This window comes from Desmodus rotundus, chromosome Y, assembly GCF_022682495.2.
Source record: "Desmodus rotundus isolate HL8 chromosome Y, HLdesRot8A.1, whole genome shotgun sequence".
Taxonomy (NCBI): domain Eukaryota; kingdom Metazoa; phylum Chordata; class Mammalia; order Chiroptera; family Phyllostomidae; genus Desmodus; species Desmodus rotundus.
In genome coordinates, this window is record NC_092332.1 from 4,524,391 (window position 1) to 4,549,152 (window position 24,762).

The 24,762-nt window shown below is 58.6% G+C and overlaps 1 protein-coding gene and 1 non-coding gene across 6 annotated transcripts in view; both read left to right on the top strand.

Annotated features, from left to right (window-relative positions):
* The window catches only part of LOC139440590 (F-box-like/WD repeat-containing protein TBL1X), a 122,399-nt gene extending 103,149 nt beyond the window's left edge, over positions 1-19,250 (top strand). For 4 of the 5 annotated variants that reach the window (XM_071220405.1, XM_071220404.1, XM_071220406.1 and 1 more), the window contains 13 exons: positions 2,623-2,768; positions 3,155-3,416; positions 4,373-4,505; positions 4,939-5,080; positions 5,681-5,744; positions 5,858-5,955; positions 8,089-8,149; positions 8,593-8,714; positions 11,616-11,690; positions 12,065-12,192; positions 13,839-14,004; positions 15,386-15,487; positions 15,936-19,250. In XM_071220405.1, the coding sequence (XP_071076506.1) occupies positions 2,623-2,768; positions 3,155-3,416; positions 4,373-4,505; positions 4,939-5,080; positions 5,681-5,744; positions 5,858-5,955; positions 8,089-8,149; positions 8,593-8,714; positions 11,616-11,690; positions 12,065-12,192; positions 13,839-14,004; positions 15,386-15,487; positions 15,936-15,962 (1,526 nt within the window). In that variant the 3' untranslated portion in view covers positions 15,963-19,250. The remainder of the gene's footprint in view (positions 1-2,622; positions 2,769-3,154; positions 3,417-4,372; positions 4,506-4,938; positions 5,081-5,680; positions 5,745-5,857; positions 5,956-8,088; positions 8,150-8,592; positions 8,715-11,615; positions 11,691-12,064; positions 12,193-13,838; positions 14,005-15,385; positions 15,488-15,935) is intronic. The other variant, XM_071220408.1, reaches the window with a different exon arrangement.
* LOC139440622 (small nucleolar RNA SNORA42/SNORA80 family) lies at positions 4,730-4,863 on the top strand. The gene has a single exon (XR_011650818.1). It is a non-coding gene; the product is annotated as a small nucleolar RNA SNORA42/SNORA80 family (small nucleolar RNA).
* Positions 19,251-24,762: the final 5,512 nt, after the last annotated feature.

Here is a 24,762-nt window from a genome sequence, read left to right on the forward strand (position 1 = left end):
AACGGGGGTCCCACAGCAGGGCTTCTGCACCTGGCACTATCGGAACGGTGGCCGGGGTCCTTCTCCATCCTGGGGGGCTGTCCAGGCATTGCCACATGTTGAGCACAGTGCTGGTAAGCAGGTCACTGCCCAACTAGGGGCCAGTACAAACAGCACGAGCAAACAGGCACTCACACGCACGCCCACCGTGGCGAGAACCGAAAATATTTGCAGGGATTGTCAGATGTCTTCCTCTGGGGGTCATGTCACCTTTGCGTGAGACCGCAGACCACCGTTCTAGACTAAGAGCCCCGACCCGGTGGAGGCCGCTACGGGCCATGTGGGCGTGGGCTTGTAGCAACGGCACCCTGGGGGCGCGGGGCAGTGAGAGATGACTGATGCACCAGGCTGGGGGGGTGGGCGATGCTCTGAGGACCCAGCTCAGGCAGGGCTGTTGCTGGGGCCTATGCTTTCCCCTGGAGGCTCTTGGGGAGTGCCGTGTGCAAGGACGGAAGGCCGTGAGGCAATGCCTGCGGAGGGTAGGTAACCGGGGGCTGGACTGCATCGCTGACATTTTCCAGCAATGCCTGGCCGGTGGCTGGCGCCACTGGGGTGGGTTTTATCATAACTGCAAAGGTCAGGTACCAGCCCCTAGGCCTTTTACTGACGCCAGCAGGGTAAGGAATGGCCCTGGGGCTCCAGGGTGCTGTCCTTTCAGCCTGCCAGGACATGAGTCGAAGGGAAGGCAGGAGGCGGCTGTGAGGACAAGGCCAGAGACTCGGATGTAGGCGCAGCAGCCTGAGGGCAGGAACACCGATTTCCGACAAAGAGGACTGTCCACCACGAAGGGCAAGGGGTTCTCCAGAGGGAAGTGACCGCACTGAGGGATGAAAGCATGTGGGTCACACGCAGAGACCTGGGGACAGGGCTGTTGCTGACCACAGGCTGAGGGGTTCCGGGCAGGGGTGGAGAGGGAGAACAGAAGGAAAAGGCACGGCCCCTGAGAAAGGGTCTTTGCTCACATCCCTAGAGAGCCGGGCACAGGGGCCCTGTGGTGGGAGGGCCTCGCAGGGGTCTCCTGCCGCCTTCCTTGGGGTAGCGACACTTGTGTGAAGAAGCAGTGGGCGGCGCCTCTGCTGCTGAGCCTTGAGTGAAGAGCCGTGGCCTTATTCTCAGAGACGTAAGAAAGCTAGACGCTGCCAACATCCTTCCCCATCAGGCATGGGAAGCTCACAGAGTGCACTGGGAGGAGAGGGAAGGGTTCGGCCTGAAGCACAGACACCTTGTGTGGAGGAACACCCCCACCTGGTGAGCGTTTCCTTTCTTGCAGAGCCTGGGTGTATTTTGAATGCAAAGATCCAGGCTGGTGATGGTGCTGCATCTCAGGCAGGCAGGGCATTTGCAGCCCCTGATTGGCTGATGGAGGTGGTGTTCTGGTCCTGTGGCTGGGGGTGGGAGGCAGGGCACAGACCCTCAGGGCCCCAGGCAGCCCACCGGGAGGGGGAACCGGGACCTATGGGAACATGCTTATCAGAAAGACACCTTGGCAATGGGGTTCCCGGGGTCACCGCACCACGCCGGCAACGCCGAGAAAGACTGAAAGGCTCTGGCCTTGTGGAATCGCCCTATTCTGTGCCTGCGCACGGGGGGCCACCGTCAGTGGCGGGCAGAGCGTCCCAGGGACGGGGTTCCTGTGCCGCCCCCTGAGCCCCTCGTCCCCTCTCCTTTGCCCGATGGGTGGAGAGTGGAAAGTGAGACAGGTCAGAGCCACCGTAGGGACGCCCTCGCCCCAGAGGATGGCCGGTTCCAGTGCACCCCTAGCTGTCCCCAGGCCCTGGGGGTGATCGTGCCCCCTGCAGGGTGCCTGTGTGCGGAGGACTTGTGCGCGGCCCGCCTTCCGGCAGTGGGGTCCCCTGACTCTCCCTGAGGAGCATCATCGCAGCTTCCCAATTGCTGCCCGTGGACCCCCCACATCGCCCCCCACCAGGGGCTCCTCTTTCCCTGCCCTCTCCAGCTGCCTCTGTTTCAGAAACAGGCATTGTGCATAGAGGTGGAGACCCCCCTCACGTTCCTCGAGCATGTGTTTTCATTTCTCCCCCGCCCCCCAAGCGAGCCCTGGGAATGGCTAAGCGTGGCCTTTATCAGCAGCTTGCTGTGCAGGTGATCGGTGTGGATGCGGGCAGGCTGTGGTGGTGGGGGAGCAGCATCTCCTACCTTTGCGATGGCCCCAGAACAGCCTCATTTTCTTAGGACGTTGGGCTGTGCGATGCCCGCACCTGGCACTGTGCAGCCACTCTGCTTCCGGCTGTGGCCCAGGCCCGGTGCGCACCGCCGCTGGGCCTAAGGCAGCAGGACACGCAAGCACTGAGCTTCTGGAAGGACTGGTGGGGGCGCCAGGGAAAGCCTGGCGCGGCCCGCCTCTCTCGGAAGCACGGAGCCAGGGTGCACTCTGCCCTCCGTTCGCTGTTAACAGTGCTGAGACGGGCCCACCCCGTAGCTGCTTCCCCCCAAGTCAGAAACCGGGCGTCCTGCGGTGGATAAGCGGGCTTGAGATGGGCTGGTGCCACCGTCGGGTCCCTGCAGCCACAGCGCCGTCCGCCTGCAGCCCGGGCCTGACCGCCTGCCTTCTGTGTGTGGCCGCAGGGTTTTCGCACTCGGCGTTCACGTTCGGTATCGAGAGCCACATCAGCCAGTCCAACATCAACGGGACGCTCGTGCCGCCCGCCGCCCTCATCTCCATCTTGCAGAAGGGGCTGCAGTATGTGGAGGCCGAGATCAGCATCAATGAGGTGCGTGCATGTGTGCCCGGGCGGGCGGGGACAGGGGCCCCCTGTGTGGGTTTGCTCGTCGCCCCTCTCTCTTTTTACACGGGGCTCCGGGCGAAGTCAGGCCGGCTTTACACCAATGAGGGAGCCCCTGTTTACGGGACGTAAGGTGGAAGCGTTCACGTATCCCTAATGCCCCACGTCACTGGGTCCCCCCTGAGGACCGCCACTCACCACCCCCGTCCTGCACGGATGCTCGCCCACACCGGGCCTGCCCACAGGGCCCACCACAGATGCCCTTGGCTCCCGCATGCCCGCCCGTCCGTACCAATCCCCCTGGAGTACAGAAGTGCCCTGCGGGGAGCTGTGGGCAGCTGCGGGCTGATGGCTATCCCCTGCTTTCTCCCCAGGACGGGACAGTCTTTGATGGCCGTCCCATAGAGTCCCTGTCCCTGATCGACGCTGTGATGCCCGACGTGGTACAGACGCGGCAGCAGGCTTTTCGGGAGAAGCTCGCTCAGCAGCAGGCCAGCGCGGCGGCGGCGGCGGCAGCGGTAGCGGCCACAGCGGCAACAGCAGCCACAGCGACCCCAGCAAGTGTGTCCCAGCCCAACCCACCAAAGAACGGAGAGGCCACAGTGAACGGGGAAGAGAACGGAGCACACGCAATAAGTGAGTGCGGGCCCGGGACCCGGGGCGTTTTCTCTCTGTCGTGTGAGTCCGGCAGGCTCTGCCAGCATCTGCCTCCTGCACGCTTCTTCTGGGTCCCTTCGTTGTGCTTCTGTCCCCTTCAGCCAGAAGGGCTTCCCGCCCTTGTCTTTCATTGGAGCCCTTCCTTCCTTCTGCACGACATCCTCGACTCACACGCCCTCAGTTTTAGGAAGGGTGCCACTCGGAGAACTCGCTGTGTGTGGCAGGGAGACGCACCCCGAGATCGCCCTCTGACGTTCTGGGTTGCACTGTGGAGGCCCCGTCCTGTCACACAGCCTTCCACATGGAGGGTTTTCCACCAAATTCTGGCGTAACAGCCGAGCTCCTGGTTGCAGAGTGGGCGCCAGGCCCAGAGAGCGGGCGCTGTCTTACTTGCTCTTGGCAAATCCCCGCGAGGTTCGTCCCTGGGAGGTGGTGGCCCGAAAGCACCTGGCAGACAGGTCAGGGAGCCCGAACGTTTGCCCAGAGAACCCGAAAGGCCTCCTCCCACCGAGAGAACAGGGGCCTCCTGCTGTGCTGCAGCTGCGAGCTTGCTGCCATCACCTCGGCCCCCTCTGGTTGCAGAGGTTGTTGGGTGTTGGCCTGCACCGCCTTACGAAGAGTAACCTCGGTCAAGGGTGGAATAAGCGTCACACGCAGAGAGGGGCAAAAGTAGGTCAGCAGTTGTGCGCGTGGGAAATAGTACGGTACTATGAAAAACAGCACGAGAACAAGCTGTTTTGGGGAGTCCCGACTGCAGGCCTGCTGTGCCCCTCCCTGCGCGTACTGTGGAAGGCAGCATGTTTACTGAACGGCAGCAGCCCCGGTCCCCAGAAGTGACAGCTTGGACACAGCAGCCGTTTGCAAACCCAAGCTGCCTGGCCGAGACCTCGCCCCGGGCCGGTGAGCCACGGGTCTGCTCCTGTTCCCAACCCCAGATAACCATTCGAAACCAATGGAAATAGACGGGGACGTCGAGATCCCGCCCAGCAAAGCCACCGTGCTGCGGGGCCATGAGTCTGAGGTGTTCATCTGTGCCTGGAACCCCGTCAGCGACCTGCTCGCTTCTGGGTAAGGACGTTGGGCTGGGGGTCCGCCTCCCGGAGCACGCTCTCCCTCTCGCCTGCCTGGGCCGTCTTCCCAGACGTGTAGGCCGGGGCCTGGGGCGCCCCACGCTGAACTCCTCTGGGTATTTCCAACTGCAACCAAACCGCGGACAAATCCACATGCTGGGGGCCGATGGCAGCACCTGACATTACTCCGTGCAGCAAAGGTGCTGGGGGGGATGCTACCACGCATGGGAGTGCATCGATGGCAGGCCCGTTCCCCTGGGTCTGCCACAGTGGCCCGTGCCAGGGCAAACCGTGGCCTCGGAGCATGACCTGGCCTCTGCCTGTAGGCTGCGGGCGCTGAAACAGGTCACACGGTGGGGCAAATAAAATAGAATAAAACACGCACCCGGGGGGTGAACCGGAAGCCGAGCGTGGCCTGTTTCATCCTGCAGGTCCGGGGATTCGACGGCTCGGATATGGAACCTGAACGAAAACAGCAACGGGGCGTCCACGCAGCTGGTGCTGCGGCACTGCATCCGGGAAGGCGGCCACGACGTGCCCAGTAACAAAGACGTGACCTCCCTGGACTGGAACGTGAGTGCGGCCGCCTCCCCGACACGCCCGGCGGGGCTCGTGTCCCGTCGATCGCTTTCCGAGCGCTGAGCAGGTGGCGTCGGGCAGAGAGCTGGTGGGTGTTCGGGGGCTCCTCGCTTCCAGCATCAGCCTACGTCTGAGCGCAGCCGAGATCTGCGTGGTGGTGTTTCAGCCGTGCGTGTTGGGGACACGTCCCAGTGGGGACTCACCGCTCTTCGTAGCTGCTCGTGCCTGCCCCACTGTCCTCAGGGTTTGGGCACGTTCCTCCTTTCATCGCAAACTCGGTGCTTTTCTACCCACAAACCCGTTGTCTGGAGCTCACCAAAGTCCCCCGAGCCTCGTTAGAACTTCTCGCGTGGTGTTTTCAATTACGTCGCCGGGGTGAATGGTGGCATGTTTTGCTTGCTCCCCCCTCTCCGTGGTTGCGACGCCTTGCATTTTAATTTAAGAGGCGTGTGGGATGAGCTTGATAAGCCTCTTCACTGGGGACCGAGGATGGATGGGAGAATATTGTGGCCTGGGGTGCTGGGGGGTTGGTTCTCTCCACCTTGTCAGCCCCGCCCCACTGAGCTGCGTCGTTGGCTCTTTTCTGGCCCGCAGAGCGAGGGGACGCTGTTGGCTACAGGTTCCTACGACGGCTTTGCAAGGATATGGACGGAAGACGGTGAGCTGCCCCCTCGGGTCACGTCGCTTCAGAGGTGCTGGGGTGTGGGGCCGGGGAGCAGGCGCGCCCTGACTTGGAACTCACCGTACACGTTGTGTCTGCTTGTGCTCCAGGTAACCTGGCCAGCACCTTAGGGCAACACAAAGGGCCCATCTTTGCCTTGAAGTGGAACAAGAAGGGGAATTACATTTTGAGTGCCGGCGTGGACAAGGTAAGTGTCACCTTGAAATACCTCTTTGGTCTGTGGATGCTCTCTGGTTTGGAATCTCTCGAGAACACCGTGCTTTCTTTGAATTGTGAGGCCGTCTGCTGCTTCCTAACAAATCAAGGCGACTCGTGTAGGTTTGTTGGTTCTCTTAGTTGCGAGGCCCGTTTGTCGATAGCCCACCGTCAACACGTTACACCGCCTTGCCGACCTTTGTACCGAGCTTCCCCATCGCTTGGGGTGCATAGGTCAGCCTGCAGAGCTGGAAATACCACCTGGCCCTCGGCAGAAGTGCGCTTGCCGAACCCCACGCTGCAGTGTAGCCTGCGGGGCCAGTGAATTGTGCATTCTGGATCTCTCTCTCTCTCTCTCTTTTACGGCAATAAACCCTTCGTTCACACTTGGCACATAAAAAGCTGAGAAGCCGTGGCCGGCACACAGGAGGCTGTCGTGGAACGGCCATCGAATCCTCCCCAGAACGCTGTAGTTCAGGAATCACACGTAGCACATCTTTTGTGTGGCCGGTCATCGGTGCTGCGGGCGGAGTTACTAAGATAATGGGTGCGAGCCAGCACTGACCTTTAACGGGCACTTCGGTGCGTGTGTTGGCGCATTCGGTGCTCCGAGAGAGGAGACGGGCACAGAGAGCGCGGGTCCCGGGTGACAGAGCCCACTGGCCTGCCTAGGGACGTGCTGGTGCAGAGTGGACCAGGGGTGGAAGTCGGGCCCCGATCCAGCGCGGACTCACGGCCCTGTCTCAGCATTCTGGAGAGTCCTTGCAACCCTCAGCTCCTCATCGCCCAGCACTGTTTTTTGTATTTCTTTCTGTTTTCCTACCTGGTTGTCGACTTTGGGCATCTGGTGGCGAGCTGTTTGGCCGGTGAAGACGCACACTGGAGATGTTGTTAGTCTTTGCATGTTTCACTGCCTGTCTTTATTGGTGAACTGCAGCAGAACGATATTAGTGTTCTAGAAACCAACACCCAGCAAGGAAACGTAATCTACAGGGATGCTGGCGTTAACCTTGAGTGCGTGCTTGACCCAGAGGGGCTAAGTGGTAATACGTTTCAGATTCTTTAAAGCTCTGGCGTAATTCATGTTTTCTTTGGTCCAGGGCATATCCAATGTAAACATGAAGAAAATAATAGGGTTGCTGACGGTAGTATATGAGATTGCATCAGAATTGAGTGTACACGTTCTCTGCAGTGTCAGATTCGTCTGTGAGTAAATTAAGACGTGTAGGACCCACCAAAGAAATGAACAAACGACGTTGATCGGCCTAGAGCTGACCCAAAACGTAGAGGACCCGGCTTCAGAGATACGCACTGTTTTCTCTGAAATCGCCTGCAGTCAGCCCAGCTTCCAGCCAGTCCTTCCAACAGGAGCTCTGTAGTCAGTGACCGGGAGCTGTACAGGTCCCTGCGAAGCTGAAAGTCCCCGTCGATTCAGAGGTCACTCACTGAGCTGTGCCTGGCCCACAAGAACTCACGAGTTCCCGTGTTTTCTGGGGGAACAACCGTTTGCCGCGTGTTTTTAGATCACGGCGTGGGGGCCTCTCCCCAGTGCCCCTCGATTACCCGGCCCTGCCTCGTCTCCCCAGTTCTGGGAGTGGCAGCCGGGGGAATGTGCAGAAACGCCCGTTTCGTCTGGGAAGTGCCAGGAACACAGAGAAGCTGCGTTCCAGGTTGTTCAGCCTGTAACAGGGAGGGAAAATGCCCACGCATTCTGGTAGTTTTCCAACGACCCGTGACGGCCGCTGTGTCTGTGGAGTCGCCACCAACACGCGTGGCTGTGGAGACCGTTACGTATAAAACACACCAGCTCCCCCAGACTTCAAGCCGAACACCATGTATATGAGGAACAGATGGGTCTCAGTTACAGGTCAGAACAGTAACACTTGGGTCACACTGGAGTGAGGTAAAACGTGTCCCTAAAAGTAGTTTTAACACTTTCTCTCTCTCAGAGGGCTCACTAGAAAACAGTTCCCTGCGTGGCTCACGCTCTCGCTCTGTTGCGCAGGCTGGTTCGCAGGGAAGGGCGGCCAGATGTCTTGTCTTGCCCGGTCGGTGTTTCTAGAGGGAACCTGGCGGGGAGGGCAGGGACTGGCGCTAACCGGTTGTGTTTGTGTGCCGAGCGCAGACCACCATCATCTGGGATGCCCACACGGGGGAGGCCAAGCAGCAGTTCCCGTTCCACTCCGGTGAGTCTTCTGCTTCTGTCTGGTAGTTTGAAAATACAGGCACCCCGGGCTGTGCTGGTCACTCCAGACTGCTCATCCCTCCAACCGAACGTGGGGGGAGACGTCTCTCACTGGAGGAGGCTGTGTTCACTCTGGGAACAATGGATCTTTTTTATTTGTTTTCTTGTAGAAAGAAGGGGAAAGGGAGGGAGAGAAACAGCAATGTGTGGTTGCCTCTGGCGCACCCCCTACTGGGGACCTGGCCCGCGCGGGACCCAGGCATGTGCCCTGATGGGGAATCGAACCGATGACCCTTTGGTTCACAGTCCACTGCTCCATCCACTGAGCTGCACCAGCCAGGGCTGAGATGAGGCCTCCTGACTGTGCCTTTAGTTGTTGTAAACCACCCGGGAGCTCGGTGTACAGCCAGTCCGTGCCGACGCCCCGCTGTGTCCCGCCCGCAGCCCCCGCCCTGGACGTGGACTGGCAGAACAACACCACCTTCGCCTCCTGCAGCACCGACATGTGCATCCACGTCTGCCGGCTCAGCTGTGACCGCCCCGTGAAAACCTTCCAAGGACACACAGTAAGTGCGAGGCCCAGGCGTGTGAACTGGGAGCCAGGAGCCGTCCCCCAGGTGCCTGGGATCAGACGGCGCTGTGACTGTAGGCCGCTTCTCCAGCAGCCTTCGCTGCTTGGCCTGTGGTGTCGCATTGGCCAAAAAGTTCCTTTGCTTTTTCTGTACAGAGGGTCTCGTTGTGCTTAGTGTCTTTAATTACAGTCACAACATTTGTGTTAGATTGTGTTGTGACAGCTGACGTGTCAGCAAGCATTTTTTAAAAGACATCGACATGGGTGAATTTTTGTGTAGCCGTTTTAATATTGATGGTGGAAGAAAATAGGCAACACTTGTGGCATATTATCCTTTATTATTTCAAGGAAGGTAAAAGCACAACCGAAACACACGAAAAGACGTGTGCCGTGTGCAGAGAAGGTGCTGTGGCTGATCGAACGAGTCAAAAGTGGTTTGCGAAGTTTCTTGGTACTGTTGACGTTTTGGCCAAATGATTCTCTGCTGTGGGGCTGTCAGGCGTTGGAAGATGTTTAGCAGCACCCCTGGCCTCTGACTGCTAAAAGCCAATAGCGGGAGGTAGGCAACCCATTCAAAATACCCAACTCAGTCACATCATCGGTGAAAATGAAAATGTGGCTTTTATTTTACAAGAAAAAAGGTAACAGACTTTTTGGCCAACCCACTACTAGGTCAGGGGGTTAGATTAGTCCAGTTATGGTCAGTGGAGAAAAAACAAACTGAGATGAGCCAGGTGATGGACTTTGCAGGAAAGACTTAAAGTAGCTGTTGGGCAAATGTATGAGGATGTAAAGGAAAGGATGCTTGTAACGAGTGAACAGATGGAGAATATCCGCACACGAAGGAAAACTGCATTGTTAAAAACAAGTCCAGGGGAAATCGGAGGACTGAGAGGTATGTCTGAAATGAAACGTTCACGATGGGTTAAACAGCAGATGGGAGAGTGCGGAAATCAGGCCAAGGAAGCTCACGACAGATCCTAGAAGCAGCCGGTTTTCCTCAGTTTGGTGGGAGATGTCACCATTCACTGCAGGGAGTTCAGGCACCAGCAGCCTGCTCATCCGTTCCCGAGTGTGGCAGCCAGGGCTCCCTGTGGCCCTGCTAGAGCACATGCCGGTCTGCCTGAGACCCCCCAAACCTCAGTGCTCCCGGGTGTCCTGCTGGGTGTGAGCGTCCCACACCGGCCACGCCCCCGGCCTTGGACTCTCGCAGCCCCGCTATCACAAACAGACGTGAATTCCGGCGTCGTCAGCACCTGCCCGTTTCCCCCTTTTCCAGCTCTGTGCCCCTGCTCCCTGCATCTGCAAGGAAGCCACACGTTGTCCCGCTGACGTCCCGCTGTGGCCGTACACAGTCTTCCCCTTACTCTCCCGGCCCGAACATGTTTCTGCTCTAACACGGGTCTGTCCCTGTGCTTTTCCTACAGGTCTTTGTGGGGTTGCAGGGCTGGGTGGGAAAGGGGAAGGGATTGCGCCAGAAAAAGAACAAGACGTCTTTGGGACCTCCAGCTGTCCCACGCACAGCCTTGCTTCCCTCCCTCCACCCGGCTCTGTAACGGGTGTGTCTGCAGCTCAGCTTTCTGCACAAGACTGGGAGGTTGATGCATTTGGGGTTTTTTTCCCCACGACCTACAAGCTGTTTCCAGATGCTTTCTGGGAATTGAGACTCGGGTTGTGTTGCAGAGAGAAAGAGAGAGAGAGAACTCCACTCTCAGAAAGGACTTGCCTCCCCCCTGGAGGGTTAAAGGCGTTCAGCTGGAGGCCGTCTGTGGGGACCCTCTCCGCCTTCATGGGCCCTTCTCTGTACAGTTGGGGCCAGAGCCACGCAAGTGGCCGTGTCCTGGCTGAGCCCGTCTCCCGTTGCCATGTTGTCAGACCCCAGGGTGTCCTCCCTGATCTCCTTCCTCATGCCTGTGCGTGTGCATACACTCACACTCACACGCCCTCTGGTCCTAGCCCTTCACCGCCCCCTACCTCGCCCAGGGGCCTCGTGCCTGGACTCCCGCTGCCTTCCTCCCTTGTTCTTGGGCCCTGTGCCCTTGGTACCACCCGGAACACAGATGTGGCCCCGTCACTTCCCCTCTTCGTAGCCTTCGAAGCCCAGTGTCCTTAGACAGCACCGTGACCATGGACTTTAGTCTTCAAGCCCAAGCATGTGGAGCGGGGGATTCGTGTGCCCTGTCCTGGGCACATGGGACCCTACAAGAAGGTCCTGTCACCTTCCTCCCTCGCTCCGCATGCCAGCTCGCTGGCCCCACCTTGCATCTCGTTTCCCTTGTGCACTAGGGGGCGGCCTGTGTGTGCTGCTTTCTCTCTCGTTGCCTCCAGCCTGAGTAGCCTGCGTTGTACGTGGGACGTTTTATCTCTGTACTTCCCTGCCCCCCTTCAGTCATCACTAAAAACAGCTGTCTTGTAGGAATTTAGAGACACAGAGACATCAGAAGTGACTTCCAACGTCAGTTTCAAAACGGCAGTCCTGGTGGTTTTCTGTGCTGCACTTCCTGTGTGGGGGTTCACTGGCTCCCTCGTTGTGATTGTTCTCTTGGACCAGGGTGGACGAGGGGGGCTGGTTTTGCATGGCATACGGCCGAGTGTTTATACAAGTGAGAAAGGCAGAGTAAGAAAAGGAGGGAAATGGGTGGGTCCCACGGTGGTGGTCCCTGTATACCCAGGGTAACTGGGAATAGATTCTGTAGGGACGACGGAGCGCTCCTGCCCCCTGCTGGACAGCTGTGGTACCTACTCACAGGCCTTTATTTCTTTAAAAAAAGATTTTTTTTCCTTTTCAAAAAATATTTTTATTTGACAGTAAAATACACCCTGGCTGTCTGTGCCAGTTGATAGATCCCTGTGTGGGGGCCTTTACTTCTTTTTAAAATCCCCCGCTCTCTTTCAGAATGAGGTCAATGCAATCAAGTGGGACCCTTCCGGAATGTTGCTAGCGTCCTGTTCGGACGACATGACGCTGAAGGTAACGGGGTCTGGAGGGTGGGCGGCTCCATCTACACAACCCCGTGTGCTCAGCGCAGGTGTGACGCTTGCCGCTGCCCTGGCTGGCAGCTTTGTCATGAATGTTCCCTGCCACTGCACGTTTTCCCCGTGGCCACGCCAGGGCTCGCCCTCATCTGGTTGCCAACTGCTGATGAGCCGAGGGGCGTGCTGAGAGCCTCCCCTTCCCCTGGTGCCCCCCAGGATGTTGCCCACCCCTCTGCCTGAGCAGCAACCCACCAGTCACTTCCCAAGGGCCGCAGACCTCACACACGCTCACAGAATGACTGGTGTCGGTCGAGCCCCTCGCAGCCCGGAAGCGGCGTGTGCTCGAGTTGTTCCCCGTGTGCCCCGCAGATATGGAGCATGAAGCAGGATCCGTGTGTCCACGACCTTCAAGCCCACAGCAAAGAGATATACACCATAAAGTGGAGTCCCACCGGGCCGGCCACCAGCAACCCGAACTCCAACATCATGCTGGCCAGGTAAGCGGGGGCGGCCCAGGCCCCCAGAAAAAGGGAAGGGAAAAGTAGTTCTGTACTAGTTGCAGCCAGGAAGTGCCACTCTTACCGAAAGGAACAGAAACGGCCAGCAGTTCCTGGTGTCAGGGGGAAGTGACGTTCCTGCCGAGGGCTGTTGTGAGTGTGCTGACACCCTTCCAAACCGTGCAAAGAACCGCTCCCCTTGGAGGGGCCCACCAGATGGAGCTCTGTCGGGTGACTCCCACCCAGGCCTAAGCACCCTGTACCCACCAGGCTGGTAGGAGGGCGGGTCACACGTCTAGGCTCCCAGCAAGCTGTTTTGTGAAGGTTCTTTTTACAGCAGAGAAAGGAAACAAGAGTGCAGCGTGTACCGGGGCCACTCCCAGCCCTAGGAGGCAAGGATACTGAGTGGCAGTCGAGGGTCCCCAGGTGTAGCAGGTCCGGCCAAACCCCTTGTGCAGCGAAGCCCCGAAGGCACCAGCATTGGAGGGCGTGGGAAGGCTAGTCTGTCCACCTCTTCCCAGAACTGGGAAGACCGGTTGTGCATGGCCTCGCTGGCCTGCCCCCAAACGTGCCACGTCAGGCTGCAGTCCACGGAATTGTCTCGTCCCCGTGCTCCCTTTCAGGACATAACGTTCCACGCTGAGTCCTGTGTTTTAATAAGACCGTTAAGAAAAATTAGCTAGAGGGAGTCTGAAGCTGAATGCCGGGGTGCTTAGGGGTCTGGAGTCGCTGATGCAGAGATGCGTGAGTGAGTGTTCAGCTGGCAAAGACGGGATTTGGGAGGAATGTCGCATTCCCTGGAAGCCGCTGTGGGTTGGTTCTGGGTGGCAGCAGAGACAGGAATGGTAGGGACAGGTGGCACAGTTCTGTCAAATAGGACTCTTGTTCCTCAGAGTGCCCGACCCAAGGCCGTTTCTCGAAAACACTGGGAAGAGGGCATCCCTGCAGCCGCTGAGAGGCTGAATCCAAAACCACAAAGGCCCCCGTCCCCCTATTTCAAGTCGCCCGAAAATCCACGTAAATGCCCTGGAAGGTGCCTTTGTGTCAGGTGGCTCCCAATCTGTTCACTGTCCTTTTGGGCCACGAGTAGGGACAGACGTAGCAGTGCCCAGCATGTCCACACGGGGGGGAAGAAGGCCAAGTAACGGCTGTGTAACGGGCACTCTTCTCTACGTGCGAACAGTTGGATGCGTGGCTGCATGTTTGCCCGTGATTGTGTTTTAATTCCCTTTGCATAAGTACTTTTATTCCGTTGATCTTCTACGTTTCCAAATGCCGTGGTTGGCAACAATAAATGTTGTTTTCCGTTACGAGAGCCTTTTCGAAAACGCAGTAAATACTCCCCAGACACGTCTATGGTCCGCATCTATGGGAAACAGAGACACCAGTGAACGTTTCCCCAGCAACAGCACCGAAAAGGAAGGAAGGAAAGAGGGAGGGATGGAAGGAAGGGTTGGTTTTGTACCTGTGGCTTGCGGTCAGTGTGCTGAGGCACAACGTAGGCGGGACAGAGCCAGCCAGTTTATCACACAGTCTCGGAAACATCAGAGCTGTGAAAGGGAACACGGGCGCCGGGTGCTGAGACGTCCTGGGGACGGGGAGAGACCGCAGCGTTTCTGTGGTGACGCCTCGTCCCACCCCTGCAGCGCCTCCTTCGACTCCACGGTGCGGCTCTGGGACGTGGAGCGTGGCGTGTGCGTCCACACGCTCACCAAGCACCAGGAGCCCGTCTACAGCGTCGCCTTCAGCCCCGACGGCAAGTACCTGGCCAGCGGCTCCTTCGACAAGTGCGTGCATATCTGGAACACACAGGTAATCCCCGGCTTCCGTTCCGAAAGGACACGCCACGTCACGACTCGGTGCCCAGGCTCGAAGCAGCAGCGGGGGCGTGTGTGCTGAGGCAGGAGTCGCTCGGGCGGAGACTGGGCGCCAGTCGGCTGTCCTGGGGGACCGCAGGCCTAAAGCTGCGTGCCTTGTGCTCCCCCTGGGCCGGGGGTCTTTCCCGCAGGGGCGGCCCCCGTTTTCTCCTTTTCCTGAGTCCCTCGCACAAGGCTCTGTACCTGCCTCATCCATTTTTCAGGCACAAGCTCTGGTGGTGGAAAAGTGTAACTCAGTCTTCCTACCTACAGAGAGCCTGTGGGCCTACCAAGGGGGCAGAGGTGGCGGAACCTCTCGAGGGGCCAGTCAACGGGCAAGGCCCGCCCTGATCTCCTCCGCTCGCCATCAGGCAGCAGATCGGAGGGTCCAGGGAATGGTGGCTGCGTTGTCAGGTCATTCAGGTTTTTCTGCTGAAGCTGTTTTACGTCTGGGCAGCAAAGGGTGAGTCGGTATTAGGCTGTTCTTCGCAGGGATAGCATTTGAGCAAGCGTGGCCACCGATGGAGGAGAAATGGTCGAGGCCATTGCAAACGGCCAGGACCCGTTTTGCATGATCTCGGGTGGGCCCAATGGCTGCCGTCCCCCCTCTTCCTGCAGTGCCCCCTCCTGATGCGTGGTCAGGTGCACTGCGTCGGGTGCTTGCCCCCTGGTGGCAAGGCTGGGTGGTGCAGGAGCCGAGGCAACTGCCAGGAGGCGGTGCAGAGAGTTGGGGCTTCCCCGGGTCCGCCTCCCTGGTACTAAAGTCGCCCTTGTGGACACGGAAAGGCGATGGCGGCCCAACACGGTACCAGCCTTCTCCAAGCCAACAGGCCACCCGGGAAGCGCATCCCAGGAAGAATGCGCAAGACTTGCTGTTGAGGGAATGCTCGCTGGAACTAGTGATGGGTGGATTTCTACAGCGATGTCTTGCAAAAGTGACAGGAGGTCCCACCGGCTGTGTCAAAAGCACCTCCAGTTATTTCACGCCTTGTTCCTAAATTGCCAGTCTCTCGGAGACGACGCTCACTGGAATGCTCAGTGAGGCGGGTGCCCTCTGTAAATAGGGGAAAACGTACTATTGTCGACTCAGACCCTTCCCGGTTCCCGCCACCTCAGGGCGCTCACCGCCATCAGCCTTTGGCCGGGCACGGGAGGCGTGCACCCCCCAGACAGTTTCCCGCACGTGGTAGGCAGTGCGAGGGGCCGTTTCCGCAGCCCGCAGCGTGCAGTGGAAGTCCTTTTCCCTCCTGTGTGTTTGAGGACTGCCACGATGGCGTGTTGGGGGCGGATGAGAGCCCTTCCGCCCACGTTCGTGATGCGTTTGCTTTGCTTTGCAGAGTGGAAGCCTGGTCCACAGCTACCGAGGCACCGGCGGCATCTTCGAGGTGTGCTGGAACGCCCGCGGGGACAAAGTGGGCGCCAGTGCGTCCGACGGCTCTGTAAGCAGCACCCACGGTTTGCTGGGGGTGGAGGCTGGGGGCGGAAAGGGGAATGCGGTGCAGCTGGTGCCGGGGCCGTGGGAGGGCTGGCCGAGGGTCGCTGAAGCTCCCACAGGTTCCCAAAGGCCATGTGCTCGCTCTGGGGTTCTCATCGGCCCTGCCACCAGGTGGCGCTGTGACACCAGTGGCCACTGCCACCTCCTCTCTTCCCAGCATTGCCCCTGACCTGACTCTGTGCTATTTCCTCAGGGTGGGTCGTTCAGATACTCAGCCCTTAGCCTTTTGTTGGAGCTTCTCTGAACCTGTGGCTGTGTATCGATAAAACTTTATTTACAAAACACAGCGGGTGGGTCTGACTTGGTCCCTGGGCTGTGTAACTGCCAGCCCGGGCTCTGAAGCCATTTTTGTGTTGTCTCCAGAGATCACATGGCTCTCTCCTCCCCCTCAGGTGTGCGTTCTGGATCTGCGAAAGTAGGCCAGAAGCGTGGCGGAGAGCAGAAGTGAATCCCAGTGGACCAGCAGTTAGCGTGGGGGGTGGCGGCAGCCTTCAGACTCCACCCTGGCAGCCTCAGAACTGCGCGGCCGAGGCGTGTCGGCGTGGACTTGCAAATCAGCTCATCCCCGGCCACGGAGCCTCTCTTTTTCCGTAGTCCTCACCGAGACCTTGGAAACACACACACACACACACACACACACACACACACACACACACACACAGTCCTATCAGAGGGGCAGCGTGGGGTCCACCTGGGATGCACAGCCACCAGCCAGACAGGGTGTGGTTTGGTCCCTACCCAGATGGGGTCATGGCTGAGACGGGAGTGGGGGGCGGGAAAGCTGTGCCAAAAAAAAACAGAAGGAAAAAAAGAAAAATGCTGTGATAAACCAGGAGGGGGTGGAAAAGATCTCCGGGGCTGTGTTTTCGCCAGAACCCTTCGGACGCTCCGCTGCTGTCGGGAAGGGTGTTTGAAGACCAGTCTGTGCTGGTGAAATGCGCGGCTTTGTGATCCTGAATCGGCCTGTCTCCTAGAACCTTCAGTGTCGGGGGCGCTTTTCTGAGGGCAGGAGTGCTGTTCTCCGGGCCTGCCTCCGCCATGGGGCCATGGGGCCGGTTTCCGCGGTTCGCCCTCCCTGCCCGTGCCCCTCCCCTCCACCTTGCAGTGGGTCTTGGTTTGCAGCCTTGGGGACGCGATGACAACGTTTGCGGGACAGCTTTGTTGCCCCTTCCCTCCCCGGCCCCTCTCTCCCGGGCTCTCCGCCCCTTATCATGGTTACTACAGATCTTAGGTACACGGGCACTTCCAGCGCGTAGTAAGTGCTTTATTAAAGGAAGAAGGCAGGGCAGGGGGACTTTTTACAGGAGAAAAAAAAATGACTTATAAGAAAGAGCCTGGAGTATTTTTGGAAAAAAAATATTTTTATGTTAAAACAATTTTAAAGTCCTGAAATGGCCATCAGACATAGCTTTGTGCGGTTTCATATTTTAAAAATATTCTAGGAAGACAGGCAGGGTGTGAGGGAGCGAGTCCCATTGCCTTCGGCTGTGTGGCGGGCAGGGGCGGGATGCTGGCTGGGAGGCGGACCCTGTGGGCGGCAGCGGGGCAATCTGGCCACAGCGACCAGTCCCCACTCTGGGCTGGAGGCAGAGTGGCATCTCCCAGCGTGTCTACCTTTGTGCTGCAGGAGGGGAATGAAGGTTGCACTGTGACCCCGGGGGCACACCCCAAACCAGACGGTGTTGAGCAAGCCATCGAGATGGGCAGCTTGGCTCCGTCGCGGGCTGGTAGCACCTCATTCACAGGGAAGGTCCCTGCCCAGGTGACCGACGGCTGCGGGGTCTCACCTGGCTGGACAGCGATGTAAACACACAGAGAAGGAAGGGCCTTCAGTCCTAAAGGTGAAGAACGTCGCTGCTCAATTCCACTGTGTCCATCTGTCCTTTCTCTGCCACGAGACAAGATTTTCTTTCTTCTAACAATGAATCTTTTTACTGGTTTCCACAATTAAACATGGCTCTGGTCCTACAGGAGTTTCCTTTCCTTGGATCAGGTGACGTTGGGTCATGAGCCCGCGCTGAGCTATTTTTGAAATGAGCAGTGGGGAAGGCCCGTAGGTTTCCTGTGCGGGAGGCGAGGGATGGGAAGGCAGCCAGGCTGGGTGCAGGGCGCAGACGCGTGCGACCCAGCTTCCGGATGGGACCTTGTTCGGAGCGCGGCATCCATCTGGGGAGCCGCAGATCGCCTGGCAGGGTGGGCAAGCGTGTTCGACAGCCGTGGAATGTGCCGGCACCAGCTGCCACGTGGGCGCCCCTGCGCGCAGCCGTACTGGACGCCCCATGCGTACGCACACCGCTGGAGTCGGACCCAGGGGAGGCCCGAGCACGCCCTGTGGACGGTGCGGGCCGAGTCCTGGCTCACGGCGAAGGTCCAGGTTCCCTGCACTCCCACCTTGGAGGGCCGCCGGTCCCCCGGCTGCTGCAGACATTTCCTACCCCGAGACATCACGGGTTCGGGGCGCAGCCTTTGGAGCAGCAGGCGAACGGCATCCCGACCCGTCCCCGAACAGAAACGTGCTCCCCAGCGCGGGGCGGTCGGCATGAGACAAGCCTCACGTGAAAGCCCAGAGCCAGGGTCTTGCGGGTGCGGGCCCTGTTGGTATGTCTGCACCCAGTGGCGGTGGAGAGTTGGGAACTGAGGGCGGGAGGCCCCGCAGCGCACGGGCTGGAGCCGTGCACAGCGGGGGACCTGGCAGGGTGAGGGCAGACTGCCCGCGTCCGCAGCTTTACCAGCAGCTGGGCATCACAGCACAGCGTGCCCGGCCCTAGGGGACCAGGGCGAGAACGCACCCACGCCACTCGGGCCCCACCCTGTCCCGGACACGGCGACCGCCTGCCACGCTGACTCGACTCCAGAAAGTCGGTTCACCTTTGACACCCAGCCGCCCGCGGGTACCATGACTGTCCTCGTGTCCGACCGCGCGGCTGCGTGCGGGATGCTCACGCGACCAGACCGGAGCTGGATGCTGAGAGCAGGCGTCGCGGGCCAAGCCTCAGAGCTGTCGTCGTTCGGCTGGAAGGGACTCGCAGCTCGCTCTGCACACGGCGTGCGGCCAAGGGGAGGCCCCCCGCGCGCCCCCAGGGCCTTGCCCTCCCTTGTGGCCCAGGTCCCGGAGCCGGGCGAAGTGCACTTTGACAAACGCAAGGGTCTGCTTTGTTCCCATTACGCTCCTCCTTTGAAACCTGTTCCACCCTCTTTTTTTTTTTTTTTTTTTTTTTTGAAGTCGTGATTCTTGTCCAGTGCAGAAATGTCTCTCCCGTCACTCACCGAGGTGTTGGATTCTGGCTCCTGCGGTTTTTATTGTCTGTGTCAGACGCGCCGGCCAGGTGTCCTTGCCCGTCCCCACCTCCGACCCCACCCCGGCCACGTCGGCCCCGTTCTGTCCCCCTCACGCCCCGCGCGCCGACAGAAAGAATCACCTCGTGTGTCGTAGCTCATTTGTTTCCAGAGAGAATCAGCAGATCATATTCAGTGTCTGGAATAAATTGCTCTATTTTGATATTAGACAACGTGGTGGGTGTGCTTGCTTCGTCCTGCTCGGTCACCGTGGGGCCCCCCAGCAGTGGAAACACCGTGTTTCCTCAAGGAGCGCTGGCCACAGGGCGGGCGCGGCAGCCGGGTGTTAAAAAGGCTACTGTACGAAGGCAGCGTGTTTCCAGGTGTATTTCTTTTCATGACGTCGTTTCAGGCCGGCTGTTTGCAGAAGTCCGAGTGAGTGAGTTTTCTCTAGCCACAGAGCGGTGGGCTGGGGCTTGGGCTTCGGGGACCACCTGCGTAGTCTGCACCCCCAGCACCCGGGGGACTGTGGACAGCAATTTCTGCTCCGAGAGGCAGACTCCCATTCCACACACAGGCACTGCGTCCGCTTGCACCCGGAGTGTGCAGGGCGCTTTCACCCAGGCCGCAGTCCTCGCTGCTGGGGGTTGGGTCGTCCCGTAGGGTACTGGGGTCCCCATACTCAAGTCGGACAGCAACAGAGAGAGGGCTGCCCCTCCCTGCCCGCTTTGGGCCCCAGTGTTGTCTGGGGTGCGGCCTGCTGACTTCTGTTTAACTGCTGCCCAGTTGGGCCCGCCCGTTCCCCCCAGGGTGGGCTTGGGGTGACATGCAGAGCAGCCCCGGCCCTGCTGCAGAGGCCAAGGCTGCAGCGAGGAGGTCCTGAGAAGAGCTGAGAGCAACCTCTCCATAGGCGGCCAGGAGAGCACACCACGACGGCTCCCAGGTGGAGGAGTGTGTGGCCGTGGCTTCGTGGCTTCAGCAAACATGTGGGCAGATGTTTGCAGCCTTCTCTGTATCGTAGGGGAAGTAGATGGGGACACGCACACTGTCCCACAGCTGCACACCTTTCACCTCCACGTCACCTGGCACCCTTCTCTGTGGTGATTTGGACACGTGTCCCTCGGCCCACGGAGCTCCGCTTAGTCTCACATCTTTGGGGACCCTGCCCCCACACTCAGCTTCTGTGGTCACCATCCACACATCCACGCTGTTCCTGACGGACACTGAGAACACTCCTCGTGTTCACGGGGAGTTCACACCTGCGGGGCTGGCTGTTGGTTAACCTGGGCATCACTCTGAGCTGGGGGCAGGACAGGGATGGGAGGAGGGGCAGGTGCGTGCTTCCACAAGAGACTCACAAAGTGGCCGAGTGGTACCTGGCCCTCCAATCTGGCCCCTTGTTCTGTGAAGCTTCTCATCCACGTGCAAGGTAAGCCCGGCAGGAGGACGGGGTTGCATGGGGCAGGGGCCGTGGGTGCTGTGGGCAGGGGGTGGGCTGCCCCCAGAGCTTCGTGCACGGAAGCCCGAAGTGCCCACCCTGGGAGAGGGGCTTGGAGCCGCAATCAGTGCCACAGGGAAGGCACGTGCAGAGGAAAGGGCTGGGGCACTGCCCTGCCCGAGCTGCACCCTACAACGTGACAGGGAGATTGTATTTGCAAAAGGGTGTGTGGTCCGACCCGCTCAGAGGTGTCTGATGCGGTGGGACTGACTAGTGGCTTCAAATGAGGTGGACGCTATGTGGTAGGAACCACTTTTTCCCCAAACTACGACCCACTACACCGCTGGCCACCCAGCCAGCCCAGTTCCTGTGTGGGCGCCAGCTGCCTAAGGTCTTCAAGGACTTCCCCAGTGCAGTTGCCCTCTCCCCCAGCCATCATCATCACCATCATCATCATCTCCGCTTCCCTGGCCTTCTGCATGCCTGCAGAGACAGCCTCACCAGGAACTTGCCTACAACACAGTGGGAATCGCCTGAAGCCAGGTGTCCTCGTTTAATCATTTGTTTGCTGAATCATGTCTCTCTTCCCCAGGTGAACTGGACGGCCCACAGCCCTGACGCTCAGCTGAGTCCCCAGTGCGTGGGTGGAGCTCAGAGTGGCCCCACCCATGGAGCAACCCTGACCATGAGGTCACACGCTCTCACCCGGCTCTCCCCTATCCAGCGCTACCCCGCCTCAGCCGGCTGGTGGCTGACACCCATCTAGGAGAGGGTGTTTGAGCTGATAACCACATGGGTCAGCGTTCTTCTTTGCAACCTTCCGACCCTGACTCTGGCTGACAGCAGCCAAAGAGGACTCACGAGGATGTTAGGAAACTGAAGACCCAGGGTTGCAGGCCACGCAGGCAGGAGCAGCGAAAGTCAGGCCACGGGAGGGGCCCCCTGCAGACCACACGGGGCACGGGCAGCACTGGGCGCCACTCACACCTTGGAGCAGGGCCCCAGAGCAGCCCCTGAAGCACAGCAGCCCTGCATCCAAAGGGAGGTGCCCATGGCCCCGCCCTCAGCACAGGTGCGTCTCCAAGGCGCACTTCCTTGTGCAAAGGCCTCTAAGTTAAAGACATGGGACACATCTGATTGACTGTGTCGGGTTCTGGGCCTGCCTTCAGCTGCAAGGGATGCTGGGAGAGCTAGCAGCTGCAGTCTTTGCCTCTTGAGTGGGAGTGAGGCTAGTGGGGGTTTTGAAAGAGCAGGGGCATTGCATGCTGAGGGCAGACAAAGTGGCAGCCCAGAGATGAAGAATGCAGAAGCCACCCAGCAGAAGGGACACTCCTTCACACACCTCTGTTCCTATGGGATCAGCTCCAAGCTTACAAAGGTACAAGCCTGGGCCCAGGGCCCTGGATCCATCTGTGGCTGCAGGACCCCCAAAGTACAAACCCCCGAGCATCCTGCAGAACCTTTCTAGAGGAAAAGGAAGTCCTAACTTTGACTTAATAGGTGTCCCATGGTGGAGCTTTCTGCAGCATCCTCAGAATATAGCATCCTGATTAGCTATGGACACCAGCCTGGCTTACAACTCCAATGCATACTACAATATCTCTGGCAAGATATATATTTTTTCAACCAATGGAAATATGGAGACCTAGACGATATGAGCATAAACCAGATTCCAAGGATTCCTGAGAGTGTCTTTGCTCTACACGGCGTGGAGACCAAAGGCAGAATTTCAGGCCAAAGCTGACTCTTTGGCGCCCTCCAGTGGTTCACTGAGAACATGCAGCGCCTATGGGGACCACAGGCTGGATTCCAGGTCAAAGCTGACTCTTTGGCGCCCTCCAGTGGTTCACTGAGAACATGCAGAGCTACATGGGGACCAAAGGCTGGCTTTCAGGTCAAACCTGACTCTTTGGCGCCCTCCAGTGGTTCACTGAGAACATGCAGCGCCTATGGGGACCAAAGGCTGAATTTCAGGTCAAAGCTGACTCTTTGGCGCCCTCCAGTGGTTCACTGAGAACATGCAGCGCCCGTGGGGACCAAAGGCTGGATTTCAGGCCAAAGTGGACTATTTGGCACACTCCAGTGGTTCACTGAGAATATGCAGCGCCCGTGGGGCCCACAGGCTGAATTCCAGGTCAAAGCTTACTCTTTGGCGCCCTCCAGTGGTTCACTGAGAACATGCAGCGCCCGTGGGGCCCACAGGCTGAATTCCAGGTCAAAGCTGACTCTTTGGCGCCCTCCAGTGGTTCACTGAGAACATGCAGCGCCATATGGGGACCACAGGCTGCATTCCAGGTCAAAGCTGACTCTTTGGCGCCCTCCAGTGGTTCACTGAGAACATGCAGAGCCAGATGGGGATCAAAGGCTGGACTCCAGGCCAAAGCAGACTCTTTGGCACTCTCCAGTGGTTCACTGAGAACATGCAGCGCCCATGGGGACCACAGGCTGGATTTCAGGTCAAAGCTGACTCTTTGGCGCCCTCCAGTGGTTCACTGAGAACATGCAGAGCTACATGGGGACCAAAGGCTGGATTTCAGGTCAAACCTGACTCTTTGGCGCCCTCCAGTGGTTCACTGAGATCATGCAGCGCCCATGGGGACCAAAGGCTGAATTTCAGGTCAAAGCGGACTCTTTGGCGCCCTCCTGTGGTTCACTGAGAACATATAGAGCCACATGGGGACCAAAGGCTGGATTTCAGGCCAAAGCAGACTCTTTGGCACTCTCCAGTGGTTCACTGAGAACATGCAGCGCCCTTGCGGCCCAAAGGCTGCATTTCAGGTCCAAGCTGACTCTTTGGCGCCCTCCAGTGGTTCACTGAGAACATGCAGCGCTCATGGGGACCAAAGGCTGAATTTCAGGTCAAAGCTGACTCTTTGGCGCCCTCCAGTGGTTCACTGAGAACATGCAGAGCTACATGGGGACCAAAGGCTGGATTTCAGGTCAAACCTGACTCTTTGGCGCCCTCCAGTGGTTCACTGAGAACATGCAGCGCCCATGGGGACCAAAGGCTGAATTTCAGGTCAAAGCTTACTCTTTGGCGCCCTCCTGTGGTTCACTGAGAACATATAGAGCCACATGGGGACCAAAGGCTGGATTTCAGGCCAAAGCAGACTCTTTGGCGCCCTCCAGTGGTTCACTGAGATCATGCAGCGCCCATGGGGACCAAAGGCTGAATTTCAGGTCAAAGCTGACTCTTTGGCGCCCTCCAGTGGTTCACTGAGAACATGCAGAGCTACATGGGGACCAAAGGCTGGCTTTCAGGTCAAACCTGACTCTTTGGCGCCCTCCAGTGGTTCACTGAGAACATGCAGCGCCTATGGGGACCAAAGGCTGAATTTCAGGTCAAAGCTGACTCTTTGGCGCCCTCCAGTGGTTCACTGAGAACATGCAGCGCCCGTGGGGACCAAAGGCTGGATTTCAGGCCAAAGTGGACTATTTGGCACACTCCAGTGGTTCACTGAGAATATGCAGCGCCCGTGGGGCCCACAGGCTGAATTCCAGGTCAAAGCTTACTCTTTGGCGCCCTCCAGTGGTTCACTGAGAACATGCAGCGCCCGTGGGGCCCACAGGCTGAATTCCAGGTCAAAGCTGACTCTTTGGCGCCCTCCAGTGGTTCACTGAGAACATGCAGCGCCATATGGGGACCACAGGCTGCATTCCAGGTCAAAGCTGACTCTTTGGCGCCCTCCAGTGGTTCACTGAGAACATGCAGAGCCAGATGGGGATCAAAGGCTGGACTCCAGGCCAAAGCAGACTCTTTGGCACTCTCCAGTGGTTCACTGAGAACATGCAGCGCCCATGGGGACCACAGGCTGGATTTCAGGTCAAAGCTGACTCTTTGGCGCCCTCCAGTGGTTCACTGAGAACATGCAGAGCTACATGGGGACCAAAGGCTGGATTTCAGGTCAAACCTGACTCTTTGGCGCCCTCCAGTGGTTCACTGAGATCATGCAGCGCCCATGGGGACCAAAGGCTGAATTTCAGGTCAAAGCGGACTCTTTGGCGCCCTCCTGTGGTTCACTGAGAACATATAGAGCCACATGGGGACCAAAGGCTGGATTTCAGGCCAAAGCAGACTCTTTGGCACTCTCCAGTGGTTCACTGAGAACATGCGGCGCCCATGGGAACCAAAGGCTGGATTCCAGGCCAAAGCAGATTCTTTGGCACACTCCAGTGGTTCACTGAGAACATGCAGCGCCCGTGGGGCCCAAAGGCTGAATTTCAGGTCAAAGCTGACTCTTTGGTGCCTTCCAGTGGTTCACTGAGAACATGCAGAGCCACATGGGGTCCAAAGGCTGGATTCCAGGCCAAAGCAGACTCTTTGGCACACTCCAGTGGTTCACTGAGAACATGCAGCGCCATATGGGGACCACAGGCAGAATTCCAGGTCAAAGCTGACTCTTTGGTGCCCTCCAGTGGTTCACTGATAACTTGCAGCTCACTTTGCTGCCTTTTGGCGTTACCATAACTTTACCCAAGAGCATGTGCTGCGAGTGCTGTTGAGA